Below are 27,940 nucleotides of genomic sequence, written 5' to 3' on the forward strand. Positions count from 1 at the left end.
TGGTGTTTTCGGGTGGCGTGCTTGAGGGTGGTCATGTTGTCAGTTGTCGGGTCTCTGCGCCAGGCTTTCTCGAGGGCTCGGCAGTTCTTCTTGGAGCTCTTGAGTTCGTCGGTGAAACAGGATGCTTTCTTGTTGCCTGGTCTGATGGGGAGGGTCTTCAGTGGAGCGAGGTCGTCTGCGCAGTTGGTGATCCACTTTGTGAGGTTGTTGGCGGCTTGGTTGGGGTTCGCCGAGCTGGCGGGGGTGTTCTGGCTCAAGGATGTGGCGAGCTGTTCGGTGGTGATCTTGTTCCAGCTTCTGTGGGGAACCTGTTGCAGGTGGTGGTGGAGCGTGGTCTTTCTGAAGCTGAAGTGGACGCAGCTATGGTCTGTCCAGTGGAGTCCGGTGGTGTGGCTGAAGGAGATGTCCTTGCTGGAGGAGAAGACAGGGTCAAGCGTGTGGCCGGCGTAGTGGGTGGGGGTGGTCACCAGTTTCTTGAGTCCGAGGTTGGCGAGGTTGTCCAGCAGGGTGGTGGTGTTGCTGGTGGTGTTGCTGTCCTTGTTGTTCTCTAGGTGAAAGTTGAGGTCCCACTAGGAGGATGTAGTCAGCGGAGGGGAGGGCGTGCGGGCTGATGAAGTCGGCGATGTCTTCACTGAATTGTGTGCGTGGTCCCGGGGGTCTGTAGATGAGGGTGCCTCTGAGGGTGTTCTTGGGGTCGGTGTGTATCTGAAAGTGCAGGTGTTCGGCGGCTGTGAGGGTGTCATCGGAGTTGGTCGTGATGCGGATGGTGTTCTTTTGGAAAATGGCGATGCCTCCTCCTATCTGGTTGACGCGGTCCCTCCGGGTGATCTTGTATCTGTCCGGGATATCGATGGCGATGTCGGTCGCTGAGGAGGCGTTCATCCATGTTTCCGTGAGGAAGGCGACGTCTGGAGATGTGGAGTCGAGGAGGTTCCAGAGTTCGACCGCGTGTCTGTGGACGGACCGGGTGTTGAGCAGGATGCACTTCAGGTGATTGCTGCTGGGGGTCGGCTTGGCGGGTGTGGTGTAGGTCTGGATGCAGGAGACCTTGCAGGATTGGCAGGTGAAGGGTCCGTGGGTGCGTCATGGGGTGGCTTGGTGGCAGCCGTGGGTCCGGCCGGTGTTGAGTGTGTTGAGGGTGGCTGCGTCGTAGGTCCGGCGGGTGGGCTGGCATCTTCGGGGGCCAGGGGTTCTGGTGCTGGACGCGGTCCAGGCGCGGACGGGCACGGACGGGCGCAGACGGGCTTACCTTTGGCGCGCCCGCTGCGTGTCGATGCTGCGCGTACGCATGCAGTCTGCCATAAATGGAAAGTGGGGGGGGGGGGCGGGGTGAGGGAGGAGCAGCTGGGAGGCGGGAGCGGGGTGGCGAGTGGGGGGGAAGCGAGCGGTGATGCTGGAGGGAGCGTGGGCGGGGCCGCCGGGGAGCAGCGGCAGGGAGCGGGGTGGGAAACAATCAACAGTAGAACAGTGCTAGGTTAAATGCTAGGAAACGCCGAATAAAACAATTGTGAGTGCAAAACAAAGAAGCAGGCACAGAGGACAGCGGAAGAAAACAAAGTAAATGCGGGCAAAACGACGACGAAACAATTTACAGAGGACGAAGCAGGCACAGAGGGCAGGCAGGGTCAGGGGGCCAACCCAACAGGGCAGAACTCTTCGAGGTCAGCAGGCCCTGCGTGGGTCCTGTCTTCGGCCTGCGCTCCATCGAGGGCCACCTGAACTCTTGACCTTGTCCTGGTTCTGTGCGACCAATTAGCTCTTTAGGTGCTCCTTGCTTCTAAGCACTGTAATTTGCATTTAATGTATAAAAATTCACATCTTGCCTTCTACTGGATTAATGTTTATCGTTTTGGACTTGTTTTATTTATAAAGTCATAATCTATTTTTGTAACCTGGTGTAGAGTCCTTTTGTGTTGTTTTCGCTGTGTTACTGGTTGAAGTGTTGCACCAATACTTTACTCATTGCCTCTTAAGTTAAGCCTGACTGCTCTGTGCCAAGCAACCAGAGGGTGAGCACACAATAATTTAGGGTGTATTGTGACTTACCCTGATTAGGATTGTGGTCCCTACTTGGACAAGGGTACATACATCTGCCAACTAGAGACCTAATTTCTAGCAGTCAATATGGGTGATGATGGAGAAATCAATGGATGAGTGCGATGAGTGCATGGATCACTGAGCAACAATGGCAGAAGACCATAGGGGCACATGAATCAAAGGTACGAATTGCGAGTCCTTAACAGCGATTATTAGGGAATCGCTATTAAGGAGTCGAATTACCTATGCATGTAGGTTTTGCAAAACAAATTGTGATTCCTACATATTCCTTAATAGTGAATCCCAAATTGCGATTTGCTATTAAGGAATGGCTTCCCATTCATTTCTATGGGACTACAGGCCCATAAGAGTGAATGGGATTGCACTCTCAATTTCCGAATACCAAATAGGTACTCGCAGATTGCGCATGCAATTTCAAGGGTGCAAGGGGGCCGAAAAGCCACCCTGATGCACCCCCAAAAAAGGTAAGTATGCACCACAATGCACTTTGAAAAATGCATTTTTTAGATTTTTCAAAGGAATTCCAAATTACCATCAACTTGATGTTAATGGATGATAATTTGCGATTCCAAATTGCGAAAACACAATTTGCGAATGCATAACGCATCGTATTTAGGGAATTGCAATTTGCAATTCCCTAACTGCATTCGCAAAACAGGTAATCGCAAAATGTGTGATTACCTATTTGGCGAATTGCTTTTGGGTTGATACATCCCAAATGGAAAAATACCGGTCGCAAAGGGGCGATTCTGGGAATCTGCATTTTTGCGACCGGTATTTTGCTTGATGCATGTAGCCCATAGTCTTCAATACTAATCTGAGAGTAACTATCCATACATTCGCTCATCTTCTTACCCATTTTTCTAGTGTGGTACCTGAATATTGTTATCTGAATATCATCTGACATAAGCATTGCATGCTAAATAGTGGCTTCAAAAATATTAGCCCATTTAAAGTAATATTGAACAATCAACACCCAAAACGACAATACGTAAGCAATATTTAGGACAAAATATTTATGGCAGAAGATATTTCTGACATAGAATCATGTTTTCATCCATGCACTTACCCATTCACTCATCCGTACACTCATCTATTAAACCAGCAACATGTCCATTCCGCATTCATCCATCAATGCACTTCACCATTCACATGTACTCAATGATCCACCCAGCTGGGCCCCAAATAATTTTTTCAAAATTTCCTCTACCCTTGGAGTTGTTTTTGCATTCACCAACTCAACCATTCATACAACCAGCACACAAAATCACCAAACAAAGAAAAAAACTTGCATCAAAAACTGGACCGATTCTCTTTATAAATGCTTGTATTGTTTCTGCTGTTCAACCTCTGTTTGGATTCCTGTCTTGGGTCTCGAGATTCCGGGTTAGTGACCAGATCTCTCCTTCTTGATTCATTAAAACAGGTTTTCTATATTTTCCTTTGCTCCATCTCTTGGTATTGCCACCAGTGTTTTCCTTCCCATCCCTGATTCCCATTCCCATAGGTTCAGAACATAAAATTGGAATTATATTTGATTGTCATCTTTTAACTTTCAGGTTTATTTTATCCAACCAACTAATACCACAAACCCCAAGTATAAATGGAACTATATTAAAGTCAATGTTTCTAATGTCTCAGATGCCTGCGCAATTTCATCAACATAATACAAGTTTAAGACAACATACAATAAGCCCCTCAGTAAGCAATACATAAGCTTCTGCATTAGACAACCACTTTCACTGAGAAGGGCTTGCCTGTGACAATGAGAGCAGGAAATCCTCTGGCATTTACCAAATTATTATAAGATAATTAGAAACAATATTTCAGATTAAGCTGTACCGGTATTTAGAATCTCTTGTGGGAATAGAAAGTACCGGGATCCACATTATTTCCACCAGCACTAGCCCACCCAGAGGACAACAAAGCTGGCCAGACTTGGATGTAATTCACAGGGGAGGCCTCTCCTTGTTTGAAGTACAGAAAAAGGTCATGAACATCAGTAAGAGGTTGCCAGGGGTAACATCTGCGTCCCCAGGCTTGTCCTTTGAAACCCCTGCCCCTGCCCGAGATATCCTTGGTTTTAGAGGTCATAGGAGCAGTAGGGGCAGAACATAAGCTGCTTGCTTTTTATATATTAGCATTCTTTCATTCCCCTTGACTCTCGGAGTAACCGGAAGGCTGTGGATGGGATAAGGGTGGGACAGACAGCGACCCGGTGATGCCATTAATGTTACTTTTGCACCACATAAAGTGGTACATTCATGACACAAACTCCATAGTCAGATTTATGAAGCCCCACAAAGCCATTTTGCCTGACTCTGACTGGCTTAAAAAATCTGGAGTAATGCAACACATCGGAAATCCCTGCATTGCGTTACTCTGCCCTGGGAAAGCATTCCATGGGCATTTTAATGGTGTTCCCATGCAACTCCCATGGGTTTTGACATATCCCCAGATTTACAAGAACTTGTCAATCTGGGAGTGTGCTAAAATCTTACATCCTCCCAAGGGAGGCGTAACAAGGAGAAATATCTTTTTTTTTCCTCGATCCTTCATCATTCTATGTGTGCTGTATTCAGCCAAAAGGGAGCCAATGGAAGGAAAAGGACAGGAATGCACTGTATTGCCTTAAATATGGTGCATTCTTGTCCTTTCCCTGTGTCACGGAGCGGTGCAGGAAGGTGACTTGCTCCAACTCACTGCGTCAGTTTTTTATGAATATGCCCCCCAGTGTCCTGGAAGAGGCAGCTAGATATTGAATGGAAAGTGTCAAAGGGAAATTACCGGAATGGAATATGGCAATTGAATGCTAAGCATGTGTTCCCTTTCTCTTCACACTAACACATTAAAACAAACAAACAAAAAAGAAGGGAATATCCCATAGATGCAAACATGATTACATTCATGTGGCGCATCATAAATCCTTTGTGCCACTTGAATGGTAACCTGCATTTATTTATTTTCATGCTTTCAGTCTGCAGGGAAAAAGGATTATCTTATGTGTATTCATATATTGAAAGGGGAAAATGCATATCATAGTTGCTGTTATGCACATCATGTTTAATTTGTGTTTTATTTTAGTTTTTATACATGTTTATGTGCTCACAGTTAACCCCCTGGCTGCGGCCGGAATTATGCGCCTGTGCGGCACATTCCGATCGTGGGCGCGGTCATGACGGCTCCCGGCCGTCATCAGCACACGCCCACCGTAACTGATGACGACCGGGAGCCGTCATCAGCACCTAAGGGGTTAAACAATGTGAGCATCATGCATGTCTATGATACATGTTTAGGTCAAAATATATTAATAATAAAAATTGGCAGTTATTTGACTTCCTCATTTTTAGGTTGAGCCTGGAATCCGCGCGCTTTCTCCGCGAGACTAGTTGTAGTGAAGAAGGGAATATAAGCCCCCCCCACTCACCGCCCATATTTGTTTCGGCTTGAGGCATTGTCTTTCCTAAAAACTGGCTTCTGTTTCGTAAATAGGCTTGTTAGTCCCTCCTTTGTACCGCCTTGTCTTCATTTGTCACCTCCTATGGTGACTGGTCCTTTTACTTCGGTTGTTACACTGTACCTGTTATTTAGTCTGTAAGCACTATTTTCTTCATTGTGTTTCTCTTTCTGCAGGTATGAAGTGCCTTGCTTACACTCAGGCCGTGGTGCCTTCCTAACAACCCCGAGTGGGCTGGGTATGCTCAGACGTGAGTCCCAGGCTCTCCACACCACTGGAGTCAAGCTATCCAGGCTGAATGAAGGCTGATAGCCAGAAACCGGTCCTTGGATGCTTGATTCCGGTCTGGGAAAGACATGGCTTGGTAGTTCGGACTGGACTGTTCCCATGAGGCACAGGGTCAGAGCTGATTTGCATATAGCCAGTGTCTAGCCCAGGGTGGTGTGGAGTGCAAAAAAACGATGGATTTAGGCCCAGATCCTTGTACTGGGGTGAATGTATGACATTGTTCTACATTCTGTCCATCTACTGTGTTTTTTGCAATTTTCACCCCGAGTGGGCTGGGTATGCTCAGACGTGAGTCCCATGCTCTCCACACCACTGGAGTCAAGCTATCCAGGCTGAATGAAGGCTGATAGCCAGAAACCGGTCCTTGGATGCTTGATTCCGGTCTGGGAAAGACATGGCTTGGTAGTTCGGACTGGACTGTTCCCATGAGGCACAGGGTCAGAGCTGATGTGCATATAGCCAGTGTCTAGCCCAGGGTGGTGTGGAGTGCAAAAAAACGATGGATTTAGGCCCAGATCCTTGTACTGGGGTGAATGTATGACATTGTTCTACATTCTGTCCATCTACTGTGTTTTTTGCAATTTCCTAACAACCCCGCCCTCCCTCCCGCCCTCCGTGTCTTCTTTACCGCACTGCCCTCCGTGCCTTCTTTCCCCCTCCCGTTGTCTGTGCCTTCTTTACCGCTCTCCCTCCCGTTGTCTGGGCCTTCTTTATCACCCCCCGCCCTTCCTCCCATTGTCCGTGCTTGATCACACCTCTATACAGAACTCACTTCCTGTTTCTGCAGGCCTACTTCATTCCATAAACTTCTCACTACACAAAAGCCAAAACAATTATCGCCATTAAGTAGGGTTCGATGAAGCAGTTGGAGCAATTAAGACAATTAGGCACGCAGCTGTGAAATTCATTGGGGCCTCTTCGCAAAGGTATTGTATTGTATTGTATTGTATTGTAACTAAATTTGTAATGCGCACAGCTACCCACATGGGGTCTCCCGTCGCCAGCAAAAAGGTAGTAGTGGTGGGGTCAGGCAATCATCACTGAGGGAAAAGCAAAGTTTTAAGCTCTTTACGTAATTTCGTAAGGGAAGGCTCGAGTTTTAGTGGGGCAGGAAGAGAATTCCACAGTTTAGGGGCAAGACAGGAGAAGGAACGACCACCCATTCTTGCCAGTTTGAAACGTGGAATCGAATAATTCCCTTGAGACGAGGATCTAAGGAGGCGGGGGGGAGAGTAAGGTTGGACAAGAGACTGGAGGTAGGCTGGGGCAAGCCCCTGCTTGATCTTATGCATGAAGCAGAGGGCCTTAAATTTGACTCTGCTTTCGATGCGGAGCCAATGCAGATCTTTAAGATAGGGGGAGATGGGGGATCTCCAAGGAACTTTGCAAAGTAGACGAGCGGCCGAGTTCTGGACAAGCTGGAGTTTCCTATGAGACTCCGCCGTGGCTCCAAGGTAAAGTACATTACCGTAGTCCAGGCGCGAGATGACTAAAGCCTGGACTACAGTGCGCCTTGTCGAGTCCGGAAGCATCCAGAGGATTTTGCGAAGTCACCTTAGAATGGAAAAACAGGTGGCTGCCACTTTGACTACTTGGTGCCGCATAGTTAGTGACTCATCCAAAACAAAGCCTAGGTTCCGTACCTGCGTAACATGCAGGGGCAGTGGGCCCATTTCTGGTGGCCAATGTTGAGGGCCCCAGAGTTGTTTATGTTTGCCTAGGATGACCACCTCCATCTTGTCTCCATTCAATTTTAGGAGATTGGTCTGCATCCACTCCGCCACTCGGCTAAGCCCTAATTTAAGAGCAGACGGGGCGCACGCCTTAGCCGGGGAGAGAGAGACGATGATTTGAGTGTCGTCTGCGTATGAGTAAAGGGAAAGACCAGAGTCTTCCACAAGTTTACACATGTACATTTACTCAGGGCACAAGTCCTAAAAAAGAAATGGGGGGTGCTGTCGTCACGACAGGAAGTGACGTCATGAAAGGTGGCTTGCACCATCAGACTCATTGCCTCCCCTCGCTCACCCCTTATATGCGATTGCATCAGAGAAGCCAGCGCGTGAGCAGCGTTCTGAATGAGCTCCGATCTCGCCCCAGAGAGGCCAAAGAGTGAATGTGTAGCTCCATTTGCTCCAGTTATCGAGATCCCGGTAAAATAAGTGCGGGGACACCGTCCACCCACGTGGTACCCCGACTCGAGCCCTGCATTTACTCCTGTAAACCCCTGCACCTAGATGTAAATCTAAACCTTTTTGCCATCCATCATTTCCTACTGTAGATTTACACCTAAGTGTAAACTTACATAATTCGACCCACTAGTGGACTTTCCTTCAATAGGATTTATGAGTCTACAATAACTACTAGTAACTTTTCACTCGTAGGTTGTGATTTCCACCAATGTAGTGGAAATCTCCATATGAGGAAGTATAGGGAAATTATTAAAGCTTATTTTTAATTTACAAAAAATGAAAATATTGAAATATTAAATATAAATGTAAATTCATTTAGGATATTTATTATAAATCTAGATGTAATAAAATACAATGTTGCAGGTGGAGAGACAGTGGAGAGAGAGTGGAGAGAGACAGTGGAGAGAGTGTAGAGAGAGAGAGTGGAGAGAGTGAGAGTGGAGAGAGAGAGTAGAGAGAGAGTGGAGAGAGAGAGTGGAGAGAGAGTAGAGAGAGTGGAGGGAGACAGTGGAGAGTAAGTGGAGAGAGAGTGGAGAGAGAGAGAGTGGAGACAGCGGAGAGAGAGAGACAGTGGAGAGAGAGTAGAGAGAGAGTGGAGAGAGAGTGGAGAGAGAGAGTGGAGAGAGAGAATGGAGAGAGAGAGAGTAGAGAGAGAGAGTGGAGAGAAAGAGTAGGGAGAGAGAGTGGAGAGAGATTGAAGAGAGAGAGAGAGAGTGGAGAGAGAGAGAGTAGAGAGAGAGTGGAGAGAGACAGTGGAGAGAGAGACAGTGGAGAGAGTAGAGAGAGAGAGTGGAGATAGACAGTGGAGAGAGAGAGAGGAGAGAGCGGGGAGAGACAGTGGAGAGAGTGAGCGAGAGAGAGAGGGGAGAGAGAGAGTGGAGAGAGAGTAGAGAGAAAGAGTGGAGAGAGAGAGTGGAGAGAGAGTGGAGAGAGTGGATAGAGAGTGGAGAGAGAGTGAGTGGAGAGAGAGTGGAGGGAGACAGTGGAGAGAGAGTGGAGAGAGAGAGAGAGTGGAGAGAGAGAGATGAGAGAATAGAGAGAGGGTGGAGAGAGAGTGGAGAGAGAGTGGAGAGAGACAGTGGAGAGAGAGAGAGAGTGAAGAGAGAGTAGAGAGAGAGAGAGAGGGAGACAGGGTGGAGAGAAAGAGTGGAGAGAGAGTAGAGTGAGTGGAGAGAGAGAGAGAGAGAGAGAGAGAGCGAGAGAGTGGAGAGAGAGTAGAGAGAGAGAAAGTGAAGAGAGAGACAGTGGAGAGACAGTGGAGAGAGAGTGGAGAGAGAGAGACAGTGAGATAGAGTGGACAGAGTTGAGAGAGAGAATGGAGAGAGAGAGGAGAGAGAGTAGAGACTGACTGACTGACTCAGATACTGCATACTGACTGACCAAGAGACTGACAGGCTGAGAAACTGACTGAGAGAGAGACTGGCTGACTGACAGAGAGAGAGAGACTGATTGAGAGTGAGACTGACTGACAGAGAGAGAGACTGACTGACAGAGACTGACTGACTGAGGTAGAGAGATACTAACTGACAGAGCGAGAGAGAGACTGAGAGAGAGAGGCAGAGACTGACTGACTCAGAGAGATAGACTGATTGACTGCGAGAGAGACTGACTGACTGAGAGAGACTGACAGAGAGACAGACTGACAGAGAGAGAGAGAGAGAGACTGATTGATGTAGAGAGAGAATGACTGACTGAGAGAGACTGACTGACTGCGAGAGAGAGAGACTGGGAGAGAGAGAGACTGACTGACAGAGAGAGAGACTAAGAGAGAGAGAGAGAGACTGAGAGACTGACTGGCTGAGAGAGAGACTGACAGAGCGAGAGACTGACAGAGAGAGAGAGAGTGACTGAGAGAGAGACTGACTGACAGAGAATGACAGCGAGCGAGAGACTGAGAGACTGACAGAGAAAGAGAGACTGACCGACAGAGAGGGAGACTGACTGACAGAGAGAGACTGACTGACAGAGAGAGACTGACTGAGAGAGAGAGAGACTCAAAGAGAGAGACTGACTGACAGAGAGAGAGACTGACTGACAGAGAGAGAGACTGACAGAGAAAGTCACTGACTGAGAGAGAGAGAGACTGACTGAGAGAGACTGGCTGACTGCGAGAGAGAGAGAATGACTGACTGAGAGAGACTGGCTGACTGCGAGAGAGAGAGAATGACTGACTGAGAGAGACTGACAGAGGGAGAGAGAGACTGTCTGGAAGACTGACTGACAGAGAGAGAGACTGAGAGAGAGACTGAGAGAAAGAGACTGAGAGAGAGAGACTAAGAGAGAGAGACTGAGAGAGAGAGGCTGAGAGAGACTGACTGACAGAGAGACTGACTGAGAGAGAGACTGACAGAGATAGGGACTGACAGAGAGAGGGACTGACAGAGAGAGGGACTGACTAAGAGAGAGACTGACAGAGAGACTGACTGATTGAGAGTGACTGACTGAGAGAGAGAGAGACTGACTAAGAGAGAGACTGACTAAGAGAGAGATTGACTGAGAGAGAGACTGTCCGAGAGAGACAGAGAGAGAGACTGGGACTCTGACAGAGAGAGAGACTGAGTGACAGAGAGAGAGACTGACTGACAGAGAGAGAGAGACTGGCTGACTGAGAGAGAGAGACTGACTTACTGAGAGAAACTGACAGAGAGAGACTGTGAGAGACTGACTGACAGAAAGGGAGAGACTGACTGACAGAAAGAGAGACACTGACTGAGAGACTGACTGACTGAGAGAGACTGACAGAAAGAGAGAGATAGAGAGACTGACAGAGAGAGATGGACTGAGAGAGAGTCTGACAGACAGAAGAACTGACAGGGAGAGAGACTGACAGAAAGAAAGACTAAGAGAGAGAGACTGACAGAGAGAGGGACTGACTGAGAGAGACTGACAGAGAGAGAGAGACCGACTGACTGACAGACTGACAGAGAGAGAGAGACTGGCTGACTGACAGACTGACAGAAAGAGAGAGATAGAGAGACTGACAGAGAGATAGAGACCGACTGACTGACAGATTGACAGAGAGAGAGGCTGACTGACTGACAGACTGACTGACTGAGAGAGACTGACTGACTGAGAGAGACTGAATAACAGAGAGAGATAGACTGACTGACTGAGAGAGAGAGACTAACTGACTAAAAGAGAGAGACTGACTGACTGAGAGAGAGAGAGAGAGAGACTGTGATGGAATTGGGGTCAAAGTGTGTATGAAGTTGTGCAATGCCTCTTAAGATTGCTATTGTCTACTAATAAAAATGTATTATCAAAATGTGCTCTTTGTAGTTACATCTGCTTTTGAAATACTGCATTGTCGCATTGTCTAATGTTTTAAAACGGAAATGAGCAGGAGCAGTGGATGCACTTTTGTCAAAACTGAACGATGAGTGGGCCCGGTGTTGTATATCATGACAGGAGTCTGCATCAGGAAACCCACCTAAAATTGGGCAAACTACCCCTGACTACTGATGGCAGGGACCCTGTAATGAATGGACCACCACCTATGACAGCCTGCTGGTAGACTAAGCCCAACGTTTAACTCCACCATCCAGTGTTACTTATAAGGGCTGCATTGGTGACAGTGGCGTAACAATAGCCCTGCATCCCCTGCAGTATGGCGGGTCGCTGGCCTGAGATCTCTAGACTGGCACAGAGAATGGGAGGAGGGCCCCCTCCATGTAGTTTACAGGGGGGCCTCCTCAAGTTTCGTTACGCCACTGTTCCCCCCCCCACTTTTGTTAAAGCTCGTATCGTGTCTAGGCACATGGATGGCTTCACCATTAGTTAAAAAATGTAGATCGCCCTCGCACCCTAAGTGCAGATCATTGTGCCTGGAATGTGCATAGTGAGGTTTAGTGCTTGCAAAGTGTGACCAAATGTATCCACCATTCAAATGTTTCTAGATATTAATTTTGAGTGTCTGCCATATGATCGTGCATTTTTGGTATTAAAAAGAAGGCACCTACCGTTTTTCTTACAACAATGCCATGCCAGGTACTGAAAAGATAACGAGATTAGACAGACGCAATTGAGAAAGGGGAGAGCAAGAAAAAGCATGTGTAAGAGGGGAAGGGATTTGAATTTTCACGTCAGCTTGCCCCGCCGAGCAGCATCACCCAGTTTAAGCATCTTTTTACCACCTAATTAAATAAACGAAGTCGTCGCAATCGCACCCTTCTTTCAACTCGCTCCAGCATTGGTGCGTGAATTGGTCCAGCAATCCTGGCCAGCAACAGACACAAAGCAATCGACATTCACTTCAGCAGCACGTGGCCTCTCTGCACAGAGACACTGCTGACAGTGGTTACGTGATTCAGTCAGTCTTAAAACGATTGCTTCGTGCACGTGGATTTTCAATATTATGGGATCCTTACATAAAATACCTTTCAGTTTGGCGTAAGAACATTAAAATGTAACATACAGAACTTTGGCGCATATTACCAAGCTTAAGCGAAAATTATCGCTAAGCTTGGTTAGCGGCAACATTTATATCGCCGTGCTTCGCCTATTTTTATCGCTTAGGAGCCTTCCTATCATCAAGGTTTATCTCCTAAGCGATAAAAATCGGCCGAAATGCATGAATATCGCTGAAAAGTCAGCGATATTCATGCATCACCGAGCAAATGCTCTTAGCCATGTTATCCACCTACCATTGGATAACATGGCTAAGAACTGCTCTGGGTCGACGTTAGCTTTTGGAGATAATCGCGCTTAGCGCGATTATTTCCAAAAGTTGGTAATAGGAGTTAGCGATGTTAGCGACTGTTTCCAGTCGCTAACATCTTGGCACGCCCACTTTCCATGTCATTAGCGATATATATCGCTGACATGCAAAGTGGGCCCCCAGAAGCTCGCTATCTCCTACTAGCTGTCGCTAACTGGTGTTAGCGACAGCTAGGTAATAGGGCGATTAAATTATCGCCGCTTTAGCGGGAAAAATTGCCGCTAAAGCGGCGATAAGGCCCTTGGTAACATGCCCCTTTGAGTTTAGGTTTTACTATAGTAATTTACGTAGCATGCCGGCTTCGGAACATACTGACCACAGCTACAGGGCGCTGCAAACATTAGGTTGAAGACCCCGGGAGTAGAACTATTAGGGGGTCGGGAGCTTCAAGCTAACTAGAGCATCCATGCTTCTTTGTACTATTGATTTTGTGAAACCTTTGAGCCATCATCATTAAGCAATAAAGCTATTTGTTGTTTATTTTTGTTTCCACAAAGAGCTCAATACCAAAGCTTTTGCAGTTTCTACGTATTTAAAATACCAGTTGCTAATATTACCTACTACAATATCATTCAATGTACAGACTCCACAAGAATGAAAGGCTTAGCTGGCCCCTTGCTAGGATATGACATAGTGACCTACTGGCATCTTGTGGATGTACTTTTCCAAAATCCTACACTATTTCCCGTGATTTTGCTTTTCGATTTTTGTGAAACCAAAGATGTGTCCCTTTAATTCGATGAACCTTTATTTATTAAATAAATAAAAAAAACTTTATGTGCCAATCAAGGACTGAAGAATTTTTCTTACTTCACTTTTTTCAGCGCTCCGTCCTCCAGCATGCAATGAACCTAAGCCTATTTACAACAGATACATCGGGCACAGTTGCTTTAAAAACATCTGAATGACAATCAAGCTATCCCACACAAACAACTTAAATTGTCACAGTTCCTATTACAACTCCACCAATTACTTACTCCTTAAAACTTGAATTACATTCCCTTAAACAGAAAACGTTTTATTCCTAGTCTATACTCCCGGGGATTGTCAGGGTGGGTTACCAGCACTATTACCTAATATGGTAATCTGTAAGATTACATGCAACCAAACAGTGGTTATCTATACCCTGTAATATAACGTGATAATTCACTGTTAGATGCACATTGGTGTTAAGAAATGCCATTTAGAATAAATAAATCAGGCATACTGCCTTTATCATATTTTTTTGTAACAGAAAGAGGAGACCAACATGGTTGGCAGTACACACTGTCCCTGAAAGCCCTGCTAAATTCTAAACATGACACAATGCAAGCGTTACTTTTTGACTATTCAATGTCACTTTACGTCGTAAATATGACCTGGACCAGCTGTGTTTGTTTTTTTAAAGTATATTGAACATGTTGTTGATGAGCTCTGCTCAAAACTGGATTGTAAATGACAATACCTTTTATTTATGTTTTAAAAACCAAAACATAATAAAAGGCATTGTCATTTACAATGCCAATAGCTCAAAGTCGCATAAATGCGAGACCTATTGCATTGCAAATGCTTGTTAACCTTGACTCCTTCTTACCTGGTTTCCTAGCAGGGCGTTTACACAAGCTTCTGATGTATCACAGATGGCGGTAAGGTCATGCCCTCCTTCAAGAGCCAACACAACTCGCCCATGTGCCAGCATCAACAGCTGCTTGATAAGGTGACCAAAACCTAAAGTTGAAATAAAACAAGAATAAATGTGGCATACAGGCATGAGTATATAATACACATGTAATGTTTTGAAAACTGTCACTTATTGAAACAGTCAGAAGATATGCCCCTTCCATAAATTTCACACAAAACTTAAAGAAAGATAAGAAACCATTATGCAAAAGGTCACCCTTCAAGCCTGCTGGAAACTGCTTTGGCAGTCCCCAGCATTCTTTATTGTAAGTTCGTGAAAAAATATAATATCATTAACAAGTGAGGTGTCATCTATTCAGTTCTCAAAGAATGGACTAATTTAAAACCAATGTACTAATCTTAAGTTGAACCATAGATATTGGGTCATATTTACAAGGGGATAGCGCCACCAGAATGTCACTTTTAGTGACGTTCTGGTGGCGCTATTCCCTTCTCCATATTTACAAAGCCTTGTCAATATCGCCCCTTTACATGCATCACTTTGCGTGACAGGGACATGCAATGGATGTTGCTGTGGGTGTTTCACTGCAACACCCATTTAAATTTGACGCTGCCCCACATTTACAAGGATGTGTAAATCTGAGGCAGCGCCAAAAATTAACCCCATGAAATAGTAGGTGTTAGTATAGCACAACGAGGAGAAATATTTGTATTTCTCATTTTTGTTTTTTCTATGTGTGCTGCATTATCCAGCACGCATACAAAGAGCAAAACACGATTAATGATTGTTTATGTGTTGGAAGGTGTCCCTTCCTGCACATAAATAATCATTAAATAATGACAGAATGCATTATGCGGAATGCAGCAGACATAGAAGTAACAAATCGCCATTATTGATTGCTTATGTGCTGGAAGGATCACCTTCCTGCACATACACAATCAACCCTTGCAATGGAGGCAGCCTTGCTTTATGGCACAAGTGTGTCTGCGTTGGTGCATGGCAGCTATTTTTAGCACCAGCGCTAGGGAAAACACTAGTGTGTGCCATATTGTTGCAAATACGGCGCATCTCTGTGCTTTGGAAATGACAGAGCGTGGAGCTGCGAAATTTCCTGCAGCTCCGCGCCTCTTCATTTCCTTGTTAAATATGCCCCATAATTTTCATGCAGGATCGGCAATTCAACCCTATGTTATTTTTGAGCTACGATGGATGTACTAGTACCTCAACGCAAAAAAAAATGTTATTCACTTGAATTCGCAAAATCCTTGCAGGTTAATACTAATATTTGCAAAACTCTCCAAATGCCTATAAGCGAAGAGATGGATGCTTGGAAGGGACAGCAGACTCCCTTCCTTGCATTCACATTCACCGAAAGTCTGCAAGTTAGCACCTGTCAACTAAATGGACAGGAGTTTCTATGTGCAATAAAATGTTCCATATTGAGAATGGATATTGAGGGGAACATGCAGTTTCAGCTTGAATCACTGTCAGCTGATGCTAATGACTTTGGCTGTGATTCGTTCAGTGAAAGAGCGCCATCCCAAATTGCGTTTACTCTGCACGTTCCTACCTAGTTTGGTAACCTGTTAATTTATTTATTTTGCAGTTTTTTATAGAGCGAAGTAGACGATCTCAATGGTAGATCGCTTTATATAGTGGCCAGAGAATACAAAAACAACCGTTATAACAAAACAAAAGTTGCACATTGCGAATGGATGAAGAAGCAAAACCTATACAAGGCCAGGTCACCAGGATATAAGAAAAATTAACATTTAAATTCACAGAGAGCATAGAAATTAAAATTGAAAAGATTTTTATTGTTTCAGTTAATTAAAACCACAACAATACATTTTAAAGGAATCGACTAATGTGTTTAAAATTTCTTAATATAAATGTATGATCTCTGTTAGTATATTCTATAACACTCTCCGTCTAATACCGAGTTTGTTATTTAAAATCGAATGAAGTGTAGTTAAAATGCAGTCTGTCTAGCTTAGTTCTGAAATTCTTGATTTTTCCTCATTTATGTTCCGGAGAGCTCTCTCCCCGCGCTACCACAGTTGTGTTATCCTTTTGTTGACAGGGTGCCATGGTGTATTTTAGCGCTTGGGAGTGGGCTGCAAGGAACTTTAGTAATAGGCAGTTCAATCGCGTGTCTGCTGGGTTCAAGGTTGCCATAATTGCAGATCTGCACGTTCTTACACCCCGCTCGTTCATAGACTTTTTTAAAATAGAGCTTCGAGCTTGAGCTAAATTCGGGCATATGCAGACAAGATGAATAAAGTCCTCGTTGCTCCTCCCGCATAGTCTGCAGATTTTTGTTCCATTGTGCACCCAGATTGGTTGGTCCATAATCGATGGAAATTTCCCCAAACGGAGTCTCATTAATTTCTGTTTTCTGTGAGCTGGAAATGTGATTGTTAGGTATGGGGCTGCCACAAGTGTTTTGTAATTTGATATGACCATCCATGCGTGTTTTCTGGTACTAAACGTGGCTTTATCAAGTGAGAGAGTGGAATTTTGTCGACTTGTTTATAGCCCGTTTGAACGCCGGGTAAGGCAGGTTAAGTTCCCAAAGTTTTCTTGTTCCAGTCTCAGTTATGGAGTTTTCAAGATACTGGTTGTATGGGGATTTAGTGTCAGATCTAATTTCTTCCCATAGTGCTTGGTGCAATTCCGAGGCTGACGTGTTCTGTTTCAGTGTATACCAGTACTTAATACTTGCGTACTTTCTTCCCACTGTTTCATTTACTGTTCCAAATTCTAACCTCGTCTGAGCTGGTGAGGCTCCCTGTTGTATTTGGAAGGTAGATTTGAAGATGGCTGTCTGCATTTTGTTAAGCAGATCCGCATCTTTCCTATGCAATCCTACACTGCTGTATGACAGGGTTGGTAGAACTTTTGCTTTTATTGTTGCCAGTAGAGGTTTATATGATGGCCCCGTGAGCTTTTTAGCCAAAGATCTAAAAGCAAATGAGAGTGAATTTGATCTCTGAGTGATGTACGACATTTGCTGCTGATGGCTTTGTCGATTATCGAAGTAGAAGCCCAAGTACTTAAAGTTGGACACGGCCTCTAGCTTTGTTCCCTCCAGGTAGATGTATGTACTGGCTGTCCGCCGCCTGGTGATAAGCATTGTTTTTGTTTTTGTTGTGTTTATCTCCAGGTTGTTATTTGTTATAAATTCTGCCAGCCCTACTAGTAACCTTTGGATGCCAATCTTCGTTAGATTCAACAATACCACGTCGTCTGCATAGGATAGATGAGTTAGAGGAAGGGAGCCAAGTTTAGGTGGATGGGATGGGATCTTATTTAGACTTGATGTTAGGTCTGCCATAAAAAGGTTAAAAAGATGGGGGTCTAGGACACAGCCCTGCTTGAGGCCTTTGCTGGTATTGATTTTTCTTGAGAGCCGTGTTCCATTCCCCAATTTGACTTCCATCCAAGTATTGGAATAAAGGAGTAAGATCCCTCTCAGGATTTTATCCGGAATGTTCCAGCTGCGCAATTTCCTCCATAAGATGTTCCGATCCACACTATCGAATGCTGCCTTTAAGTCAATGAAACATAGATGAAGAGGCTGTTTTCTACGAAGATATTTGTCGGCTAGCACTGAGAGAGACATAACATTAGTTAGTGTCCCAGTTCCTTTCCTGAAGCCTGTTTGGTTCAGTGGTATTCTCTTTGTGACGTCGGACCAATTTATTAGATCTTCCAGGACGAGGGATGCAAAGTACTTCGCCTCCACATCTAGGAGGGCAATCAGTCTGTAATTAGCTGGGGATGTTCTGTCTCCTCCTTTAAAGATGGGTAAGATTATGGAGCCCTTCCAACTGGATGGTATTTGGTTTTCGCCTATTATTTCTTCAAATAATATTTCTAATTTTCTGCCCCAAAAGTCCGGATCAGTTTTGTAAACTATTGGAGGGATCTCATTCGGCCCTGGTGCTCCGTTGCCACGTGACTTCCTTATGATTCTTCTTATGTCCTCTTCGCTATACCATGTTTGTTTGACCTTGTTTGTTGCATCCTTCTTCTCCCATAGGCTAACCACATCGCGGGGAAGCCTGGGAGTGACGCTTCCTTCTTTTCTTTTTTGAGACACTTCGTTAGTAGTTTGTTGGATTGCTCCTCGGTTGGGCTGGTCGAGTGTTATCTCTGCGAACCTCTCTGTTAATAACGCAACCCAGTCCGCTTCTTGGACATTGGATGATGTTGGAGTTGAAGGGTAATTTAAGCTGTTAATAATCCTCCAAAATGCATTTGAGCTGGTGTTATTGGCGGAGCAGAGTAGTTTTGCCCAGAAGTCATCTTTCAAAGATCTTTTGTATTCCCACATTTTCTTTTTATATTCTTTCTTGAGGTTTTGTCTTTGGATCCAGTCTTTGGACGACGTAGTTGTCTTTTTTAGTGCTCTGGCGTTTCTCCTTATCTCTATTTTGAGTTTTGCCAGGTTCTTTGGCAGAGAATTTTTGTTAGTGGGAGGATGTGATTTATTTTGGGTGGACGTCGTTGCTATTAATTTTCCCGTAAAGCTCTCCCATTTTTGTATTTGGGTACCTGTTGTTACCTCACTTTCTATTTTTAATCTCTGCACGTTTGCCTGCAGCTCGTCGATGTTGGCCGTTGTCCAGTTAAGTCGTTTCAGGTTAGTGGTCGCGATGTTATCTCCCACTATATTGCAACTACGGTATTTAGTCAGTTTTAAATTGAAATAAGTGTGCTGATATGAATGATCGCTTTTTGAGGTGTATTCTATTGAAAATTGCTGGACAAATGGCAATAAAGGAAGAGAGACTGCTGTGTAATCTAGCCTTGAGGCTGTCAAGGTTCCTAGGTGGGTGTGCTGCGGCGGATTGTCACCTTTGATTCTCCCGTTAAGGAACCGCAGCCCGAGGAATTCCAGGCTTGTTACCAGTTTTCGCCCAATTGGATCGAATCGCTCTGTTTGCAGCTGAGTTTGGGTTTTGACATTCCAAAATTCGTTGTCAGCTGCTATAATCTCATCATCCTCAGGCGTATAGATTAGGTTTGAATTAAAATCGCCTGAGAGAGCATAGACGAAAGACATATGCATCAGATCACCCAAAGTGTACCTAATAATATCAGTCACAAAAGAATGATTTCAAATTATCAACCTCAATTAACTCTCTACTTTAATTCTGTGAGGATCTTTCAGTGCTCAGTGACAGCTGGAAGTGACCTTTGAAGAACAGGTCTTTAAGCTCTTTCTTAAAAGTGAAACATGAAATGCCTGTAGAGAGAGTATGGGTATGAAGTTTCAGACCCTGGATGCACATTCTGAAAAGTATTGTTTTAGAGATCTTGCTTTTTTTGAAGAATGCGGTTTGTAGTTCATTTAACTCTGTACTTATAAGCATGGCCTCCTGAAATAACGTGAAGCTTGAATAATCCCCTTGCCTCAATGGGGGTCAATTGATCAAAGTTGTGGTAATGTAATCTGAACTTCTATAACTAAATACCAACAAAGTCACTGCAATAAGGGCTGCCTTTGACGGGAAAGATGAATTTTGGTGATGTCACTTAATAGGGATTTGCTGTAACCAAGTCAGATTTTTAGGATAACCAACAATGTGAATAACTACCAGTTAAATGCATTTATGTATTGTATACTACTAGGCATTTGGCTATCATAAAAATAGGGCATAGATCTGGCTCTCCTTGATTTACTCTGAATAGCCTTGCCGTACTGGATGCCAAAAACCAATTATTCAGAGTTAAATTGTACTGGAGCATAGTTGTGAGAAGCCATTTGGGCAAGAGTATTCTGGTTGCATAACAGTCATATTAGAGATAAGCCTGTTTTTAAGCTTCCAAATGAAAGGTGGAAAGAACATGGACTTCTGCTCCACTTCATGGCCAAAATCCGAGGGGCATATTATCAAGACAGGCGATACAATTATCTCAGTTTTAGCGGCAGTTTTCTGCCGCTAAAACAGCGATAATGTTATCGCCTGTCTTGATAATATGCCCCCAAGTATCTGTCCTGTCCAAACTGCAGCCCACCACTCCATCGCCATAACATATAGGGGAGCTGAGAGGGTGTAGAAAATCAATTTTTTTCAGCCTGCTTTATTCGCTTCTAAATGGCACAACAGAACATACAGTGTGGTTACTTGAATACTAAAATAATAGTATCTGTGCTTGTATGGGTGCTGCCACTTTCTAGTGTGCTCAGAACCACAGCACAAAACGAGACACAGCACCAGAAGCAGGAGGCTACTAATAGGGACACACAAGACTAAAGGGGAAAGTTACCGGTGGTAGGTACATATAATACAAGGCTATAATGGGACAAAATAACAGGAATTGTGGAACTCCTCTCTTAAAATTCATTTGTCAAATATTTAACATTTCTTATGCTGTAAAAGTGCTTTAAACAGAACCATTGAAAAAATATTTATTTATGGAACCTGTAAATAATTCCCTTTACATTCATGGTCAGAAATAGTCATTAACCATATCTTTACTTTCTCATGAAACTCTGTGTTCATGTCAGAAACAATTACTGTAACCCTTCAATAAATAAACTTGGGGGTTTATCTTTGGCATCGGTAAGCAGGAATACCAATGGTAAACCTTTGTTGCAAGGACACGAACTTGTGACATTCAAATCATTGCGGGTGTCAGCGGTGAGTGATACAGCCCGGAAACAAGAATAAGGGAGGAGGAATAATAAAAGAGATCCAGGGATAACAGATGAATCATTTTCAATGCTGCTGATGTGAAAGAAAAGTTGAACATGTTGTTCACAGAGCCCCAGGATGACACAGAGTAGCGAAAATGGTGTAAGCACCGCACTTGACTCAGTAACAAATCTTATCAAGGGAAAAGTTGTTATTGATGTTTGAATTATTTAAGAAGAGGGAAGATAAAATATTTTGGGACCTGGTAACTGAGGATGCTACTAGTAAACAGCAGCAACCAGATATTACCATATTTTAATCAGAACGGCTGCAACGCATAAGAGACTTCTGTGTGTACAGGATGGTAGGATAAGAAGCAGTAGGAACTTAAATGGGGCCTCTTTGTCATTTGTTGACTAATGGTGACAATTTTTTGAGGGTTCTTGACTCGTGGCATTTCAATGGTTAGGATATTATTTCCTCTAGGAATCTTCTATTCTTCCACTATGTACATAGGTATTAACTCGGAATTATATCAGCTTCTTGGAAAAGCAGAATTGTTAGTGCCATCCATAAAATGGCTTTAGGAGAGAATGCAGAAATTTCAGGCCAATAACTCTGCTGGATTTTTCTGATAAAGTGTTAAACGTCTGCAACAACATCTAGAAAACTAGAAAGAAGAAAGCAATTTGCTTCCCTTGGTCCTGATGACCTTCAGAGTAGGTTCCAGTGAGCTAGAAGAAGTTATTGCTTTAGATTTGCTCATCAATTCAACGTGGTCAAGGAACATTAAAAGCTGTTTTGCAGTTTTGTAGAATATATTACAGCTTTTGAAAAAGTGAAGAATAAGCTGTTGTGGGAGAATTCATGCTGAATCGAATTGGCATTTGATTAGGGTACTATATTCATTCATGTGGGAAGAATTTAAATTAGCCAAAGCTTTAAATTACCTCAAAAGTTTTCTATGGTGAATGGTCTGAAAAAGGGCCCTTTGAAATTCTAATAGAGCGGGAAGTCAATCCCAAGAAATTTAGGTAAGAATGATGTGAGGTATGGAATCATATCTAGGCCTTCAGCTGTTTCCTTGCAGCCAAACATTATAATGTTATCTTTTTGCTGCAGTCATCGAGCATCACCACATGCTTTTGTAAGTTCTATGAGTGTTATTTTAGATCTGTGCACTGTACGTTGAAAGTTCTCCAAAAAGTGTCCTAATTTCTTTGGTAGTGTTAGAGGTAGAAAAATCCACAGTGATCATTCATGTTTTAATATTTTTCAGCTCAGCCCAGTGTTATTGTTGCCATATTGGAATCTATGCCTGTTAAAGGCTGATTCTGGTATGGCTGTCACCCCTGGAGAAGAGAAGTTGACATTAGTTTGGTTAGCCCCTGTCAATAGTATAGTTTGATATGGCACTAATGTTTGTGACTTTTTGCAAGAAGAAATCACACAGTATACAGACTGAATCACATAAATGTAGAAGTATATGTCAAATTAATTGTGATTAAAGGCCTGATTTAGAGTTCAGCAGATGGGTTGCTCCTTCACAAAAGTGAAGGATATCCTGTCTGATGTATGAGAAGTGCATCATATCCAATGGCACTTATAATACAGAGGATGGGATATCCATCATGTTTGTGACAGAGTAACTCGTTTGCTAAACTCTAAATCAGGCCCTAAGTGACAGGACAAACAGTGAACCACTTATATTAACAATATGCTCAATGCTCTGTTGTGAAGTGGCGAGTGTCCCTTACTTACAGCTTCTTCTTCCACAAAATCGAATTGCTTGCAGCTAATCTCTGTATTGAGAAGGTGAATCCTATCCCGTGAGCGGACTGTAGATGATGTTTGTATGAGCAAGCTTCACACAAAAACAATGGCTACCACCATGGAAGAGCATGATGTCATCAGTGTGTGGCTGTCCTTATTCAAGATGGTGGTACTTAATTTGAGCTAATGGTTGCTGGTGGGGCAACCAGTACTTATTTTTGGATACCAGCTTTTATGTTTCCCCCTCAGACTTTGACCATGAGCAAGAGAGAAACACACACAAAGGGGACTGGAACTTATTTTTCCTCCTCAGAATTTTTCTGCAAGCAAGAAAGGAAAAAATACACAAATGAAGACAACATATTTCACAGACCCCCTCTATTTCAGGAGTATGCTGACTTTATTAGACCTAGTATGACAGGTATCAGCTGCATTAGCCTGAATTGGAGCATTTACCTGCAGAACACACTCAAAGAGTAGCCGTTTTCTCAATGGCTTGGCTCGGCCCACTTCCCCCCAAAGCGTTGAGGCAGGCATACTGGCCCGCGCACACCATCTTACTTCTGAGGTGAAAGGGAATGTGTTATAATTAACCTGTATGGTACATTCCATCTCCTCTCCGGTCCTGACCCCGTTGGAATGTGCTATCTGCTGCAGTGACATAGCTAGCCTTATGGCCACCCGTGGCGGTCCCATACCCCATTGAAGAGTGGGGGTGCTGGCGAGATTCGGCATCGATTGCCGCCCAGTGACAGACAAAATATAGAGCGTGGAGGGGGAAGGGGGTGTTGCTGGCCCGAGACAGCAGGTAGAAGTGGGAGGAGGCCGCCAGCCCCTAAACTCGTGCCGCCCGGGGAGGACTGCCCCCCTCATCCCTCTAGCTACACCACTGATCTGGCTGTTGTTCTGAAGCTTCTACAGTTGCCTCCAGCTGACTGGAACCTGTGGTGGTGTTGAGATGCAATAAAGGACACTACTGAACTTTAACAGTGCTATCTCTTTGTAACAGAATAAATGAGTAAACATTAGCCAATGTAATTTGTTTTTTGCAGCACTCCAGCAGTGGCACATGATTTCTACAGCCCAACAAAGGATTTTTTTGTTTTTTCCTAATGAGGGAAAATAACTCCAGCTTGAGTTTACCACTGAACCCTAAACCTTTCCTCAATGGACCGACTGGCAAGCCATTAATGATCATACTGAAATAGGGAATGGAGTACAAAGGGTATCTACTATCTGTCTTTGGATCTACAAACATGCAGCTTGCATACTCAAAAGAACACTTTGATGGGGTGTTATCTGGACATCTGAGAGAAGTTTTTATCCAAGGAATGGAATAAGGGGAGGAAGATGGCGAAATGAGAGTATGAAGTTTGGAGAAGGCTGTTATTCTCAAGTCGTTGTATGTTGTATGGTCAAGAGTCTGATCAAATGTATAATTTTGGTTTATACATAAACCTTTTATTGTTTATAAAATATAATATTAGAAAATGTCATCATACTGTGACAAACTTAGTCTATTTACTCATATTTCTTCAGACAATCTGCCAAGTATCTTTGCACAGTCATAACTCATCTTGCGGTCATTCAACTTGAGCTGTGCTCCTGACACAAAATAGCACCTGTGCATACCCATGACAAGAAACACACGCTTCCAGTCACACTCAAACGGATAGTAGAAGCACCCTCTGTGGATGAGGAAAAACACAGTACACTCTGTCTTGCATTATTATACAAAGTATATATTTCATTGCAGTCTCTACTTTTCTCTTCGGTAGGTGTGCTGCACAGATAAGAAAGATGGCAGACAGCAGTGACATCCCTTCAGGTATCCGCTCCATTATTTATTGATTGATTTATTCGTTAAATAGCCTAAACAATACCCAGCAGAAGACATGAGAGAGCACTTTGCAGTTCAATGCCCTTGGTAAAAAATGGTGATGAGAAAGAGGAAGTGTTGAGATAATGAAAACAGTCTGCAGCAGAATACCAGAAGAGAAGGTATTTTTTGGGACCTTCAGAGAAATAATAGAATTAAGGAATGAGGCACAAGGGTATTAAGCCACCATATTTAGCATCAGTAATGTTAATGTCCCTGAAAGACATTACGAGAACATGTATGAGGCTCAACTTTCTCTCTACGCTCCAAACTGTTACTACATTCACACTAATCCTTTAATGGGCTCCGGAGTAGCGTGCTACTCGCCAAAAGAGCGCTTCAACACCCCTTCAGGGGTAACAAGCACCATATAAATGCAAACCTTTTTCCCTCTTCTATCCCTCTGCTATCCTTCTCAATCCAAATAACGGATTAATATCCACCACTCAAATTATTTTCATATTTCACCATGCTTGTTCACCACTAATCCTTTATGGGTTCCGGAGTAGCGTGCTACTTGTCCAAAAAAGTTCTTCAACACCCCATTAGGGGTAACAAGTGCTATATAAATGCAAACCTTTTTCCCTCTTCTATCCCTCTGCTATCCTTCTGAATCAAATAACGGACTAACCTATCCATCACCGAATACCTTATATTTAGGCTGTGGGGTTTTAGGTTTAAACCTATAATAACTGATAAAACCCCACTGAAAGAGAAATAGCCCTCACCAGTGTAAATATATAAACACTGAAAAAACACCTGCACAGCCACAAACTAAATGCCATTCACAGAAAGGAAAAAGAGAGTAAAAGAGTCATTTTTTTTCTTCCTGAAGGGGCAAATACAATGTAACTTTGTTATACAAGCTAACAGCAAGAAAGACTGGGCTAACATTATTCTGCTTGAGTTTTGATGTTTAGGGATGCCACTACAATATTGTTTCTTCTTTCTTTTGCTTTTTTCTGTTTTGTGGTCTTTGGTCTAAAGATGCAGGTTTTAGAAGCATGTTTTTGGTCTCATTTAATTATTTTATAAACTGTAGAGCATCAGGAAATATCAAAATCATATTTAATATTTTGGCTGTGTTTGATTCTTTCACTGATAGGTAAAATGGCTGGTTTCATAAGAATCTTTCCTAATATGTGTCATCACATTTACCCACAGATAGTGGGTAAAAGCCCTTAATACAACAGCCCACAGTTGTTTCTAGTGGGTCAGTATTGATAGTAGGTGAATTGCCAACACCTCAAGCTTTAAACATTCAAGTATGTATTAAGAGGGCTATCACCAAGCATCTGGGATAGTGGTGAAAACATGACATCAGACTTTTAGAAAACATGGAACGCAGTGTCACTTGGAATGCTCTGCAAAAAAGGTTCTTTCCAAGTTCAACAAAATTGGAGTGATATTGTTTGTATTTGCAGTGATTCAGCTACGTATATGAAAAAGTTGTGTGATGACCTGTCAAAATTGATACCAGAGCTGAACTGATTCCCTGTAGGAGATCCTTGCCACTTGTTAGATGGTATGCTGAAAGCATCTTTACAATCTTCAGAGTTAATGAGGGATGTTATTGACTTTTTAGTCCATTCTGGTACTCCTTGAGAGTAGGTTGGCCGACAACTTCAGTGACTTTGGCACAGCAACATGTTCCATGTTAGATTGCTTGCCACTTGGTAAGCAAATCAATGTTGAAGAGCAATTCAGGAATGTTTATACAATGTATGAGAAATGGCTTGCAATGATGCATAGAAATGTCCCTTCACCACAAATGGCATTTGAAGTCAATCAAACCTCACTGTGGTACTATGTACAAGTTCCAGATCCCTTCAGTAAAGGGGAATATCCTCAGTAGTTTCAAAAGTGCTGCTTCATTTTTGACCACTTCAATAACTCTGCGGGCAAAAGCGCCCAGCTCAATGAGAATGTTGCAGAACCTGCACTGAGAATCGCAATGTTCAAGTACACCAGTATTAGCATGGAAAGCTATGTCAGTGACCAGAATTAGCAAATTGTGTACTGGCTGTTTTGGCGTTGCCTGTTTCAAGTGCCAATGTTTTGAGGGACTTATCACAGATAAAAGTTTACATAGGGAGAAAAGAGCGAGCATGCTTGACCAAAGACTCACTGAAGAAGTATTGTATGGTGTACTACGATAAGTTTAATTTGCAAAAATCTATTTGGACCTCATATACACTATACATACATTGTCTATATACCATGTTCTAACAGTGCAGTAAGCAAGCAATAATAAAAGCAAAACGTTCCATAAACACCGGAAAAACACTTTTTTGTTTTTGTTTTTAGTGGCGCGAAAATGTGTAACCACTGATAACAACTGTTTTTTAAGGTATTGAAATCACTGAAAAAACTCCACCAGAATTTACCAAAAATAGAAACTGAAAACAGGAAAGCCTACTTATATTTCAGTATACTAATTCAATTCTAATTCTTTATAGGTTCCGGAGTAGGGTGCTAATTGCCGAAAAAGCACTTTGATGCCTCGTCAGGAGTAGTAAGTGCTATATAAATGCAATTAGAATTACATTACATTTCCCAAATGACGCACCTTCTGTATGTTGCTGTTTTTATTTTTATTTATTTATAAAGTTTTAAATAGCGCGAACTTGGCCCAAGAGGGTATTGGAGCACTTTACATTTAGGATCGTTGCGTTACAAGTTACATCAGATACAAAAGCATAGTAATGAACAGTACACATAAAACAATGTTACAGTAATTCGGAGGAGGGAGGGGAGGAAGGAGTAATAGTGGGGAGACGAGGAGGAACAATTCCCAATGTCCGGCTGGGTAGGTGCCGGTCAAGGGGGAAAACCAGGGCCAGACTCCTCATTAGCTGTCAAGCAGCTCCACTGGTCATCAGCCATGTTGCTCAGGTCTCAGCGTTCATGAAAAGCCAATTTATCAGCCTTGTTGCTCAGATCTCAGCGTTCATGAAAAGCCAATTTTTTGTTTATTTGATATGCGAAGGTTATATGGCGCTATCTAGACCCAGAGATATCAGAGCGCATAACATGGGGAACGTTGCATTATAAGGTACATCAAAAAGGATTATAAAGCACTGGCTAGACCTGTAGGTATCAAAGCGCTATAGCAGAGGAAGATTGCGTTACAAATTATATTATTTCAATCTTAATTTTTTCCTCATCATAGTTTGACATAGAACAAATGAGAGATAAACAAAAAGGGGGGAAAAATAAGGAGGAAGAGAAAGACGGAAACGCAGTAACAAAGAAAGAAGGCAGGGATGAAACTGAACCTGAAACAGTGAGTTAAAGAAACAGGGAGC

The 27,940-nt window shown here is 43.4% G+C and overlaps 1 protein-coding gene and 1 pseudogene across 1 annotated transcript in view; one reads left to right on the top strand and one right to left on the bottom strand.

The window, feature by feature from the left end:
• Positions 1–27,940, bottom strand: part of HDAC9 (histone deacetylase 9) — a 2,824,806-nt gene that overhangs the window by 498,839 nt on the left and 2,298,027 nt on the right. Inside the window, exon 23 of the mRNA XM_078663676.1 lies at positions 14,286–14,419. Coding sequence (XP_078519802.1) covers positions 14,286–14,419 — 134 coding nt within the window. The remainder of the gene's footprint in view (positions 1–14,285; positions 14,420–27,940) is intronic.
• LOC144785279 (small nuclear ribonucleoprotein F pseudogene) lies at positions 23,866–27,927 on the top strand (annotated as a pseudogene).

This window comes from Lissotriton helveticus, chromosome 10 (assembly GCF_964261635.1).
Source record: "Lissotriton helveticus chromosome 10, aLisHel1.1, whole genome shotgun sequence".
Lineage (NCBI taxonomy): Eukaryota > Metazoa > Chordata > Amphibia > Caudata > Salamandridae > Lissotriton > Lissotriton helveticus.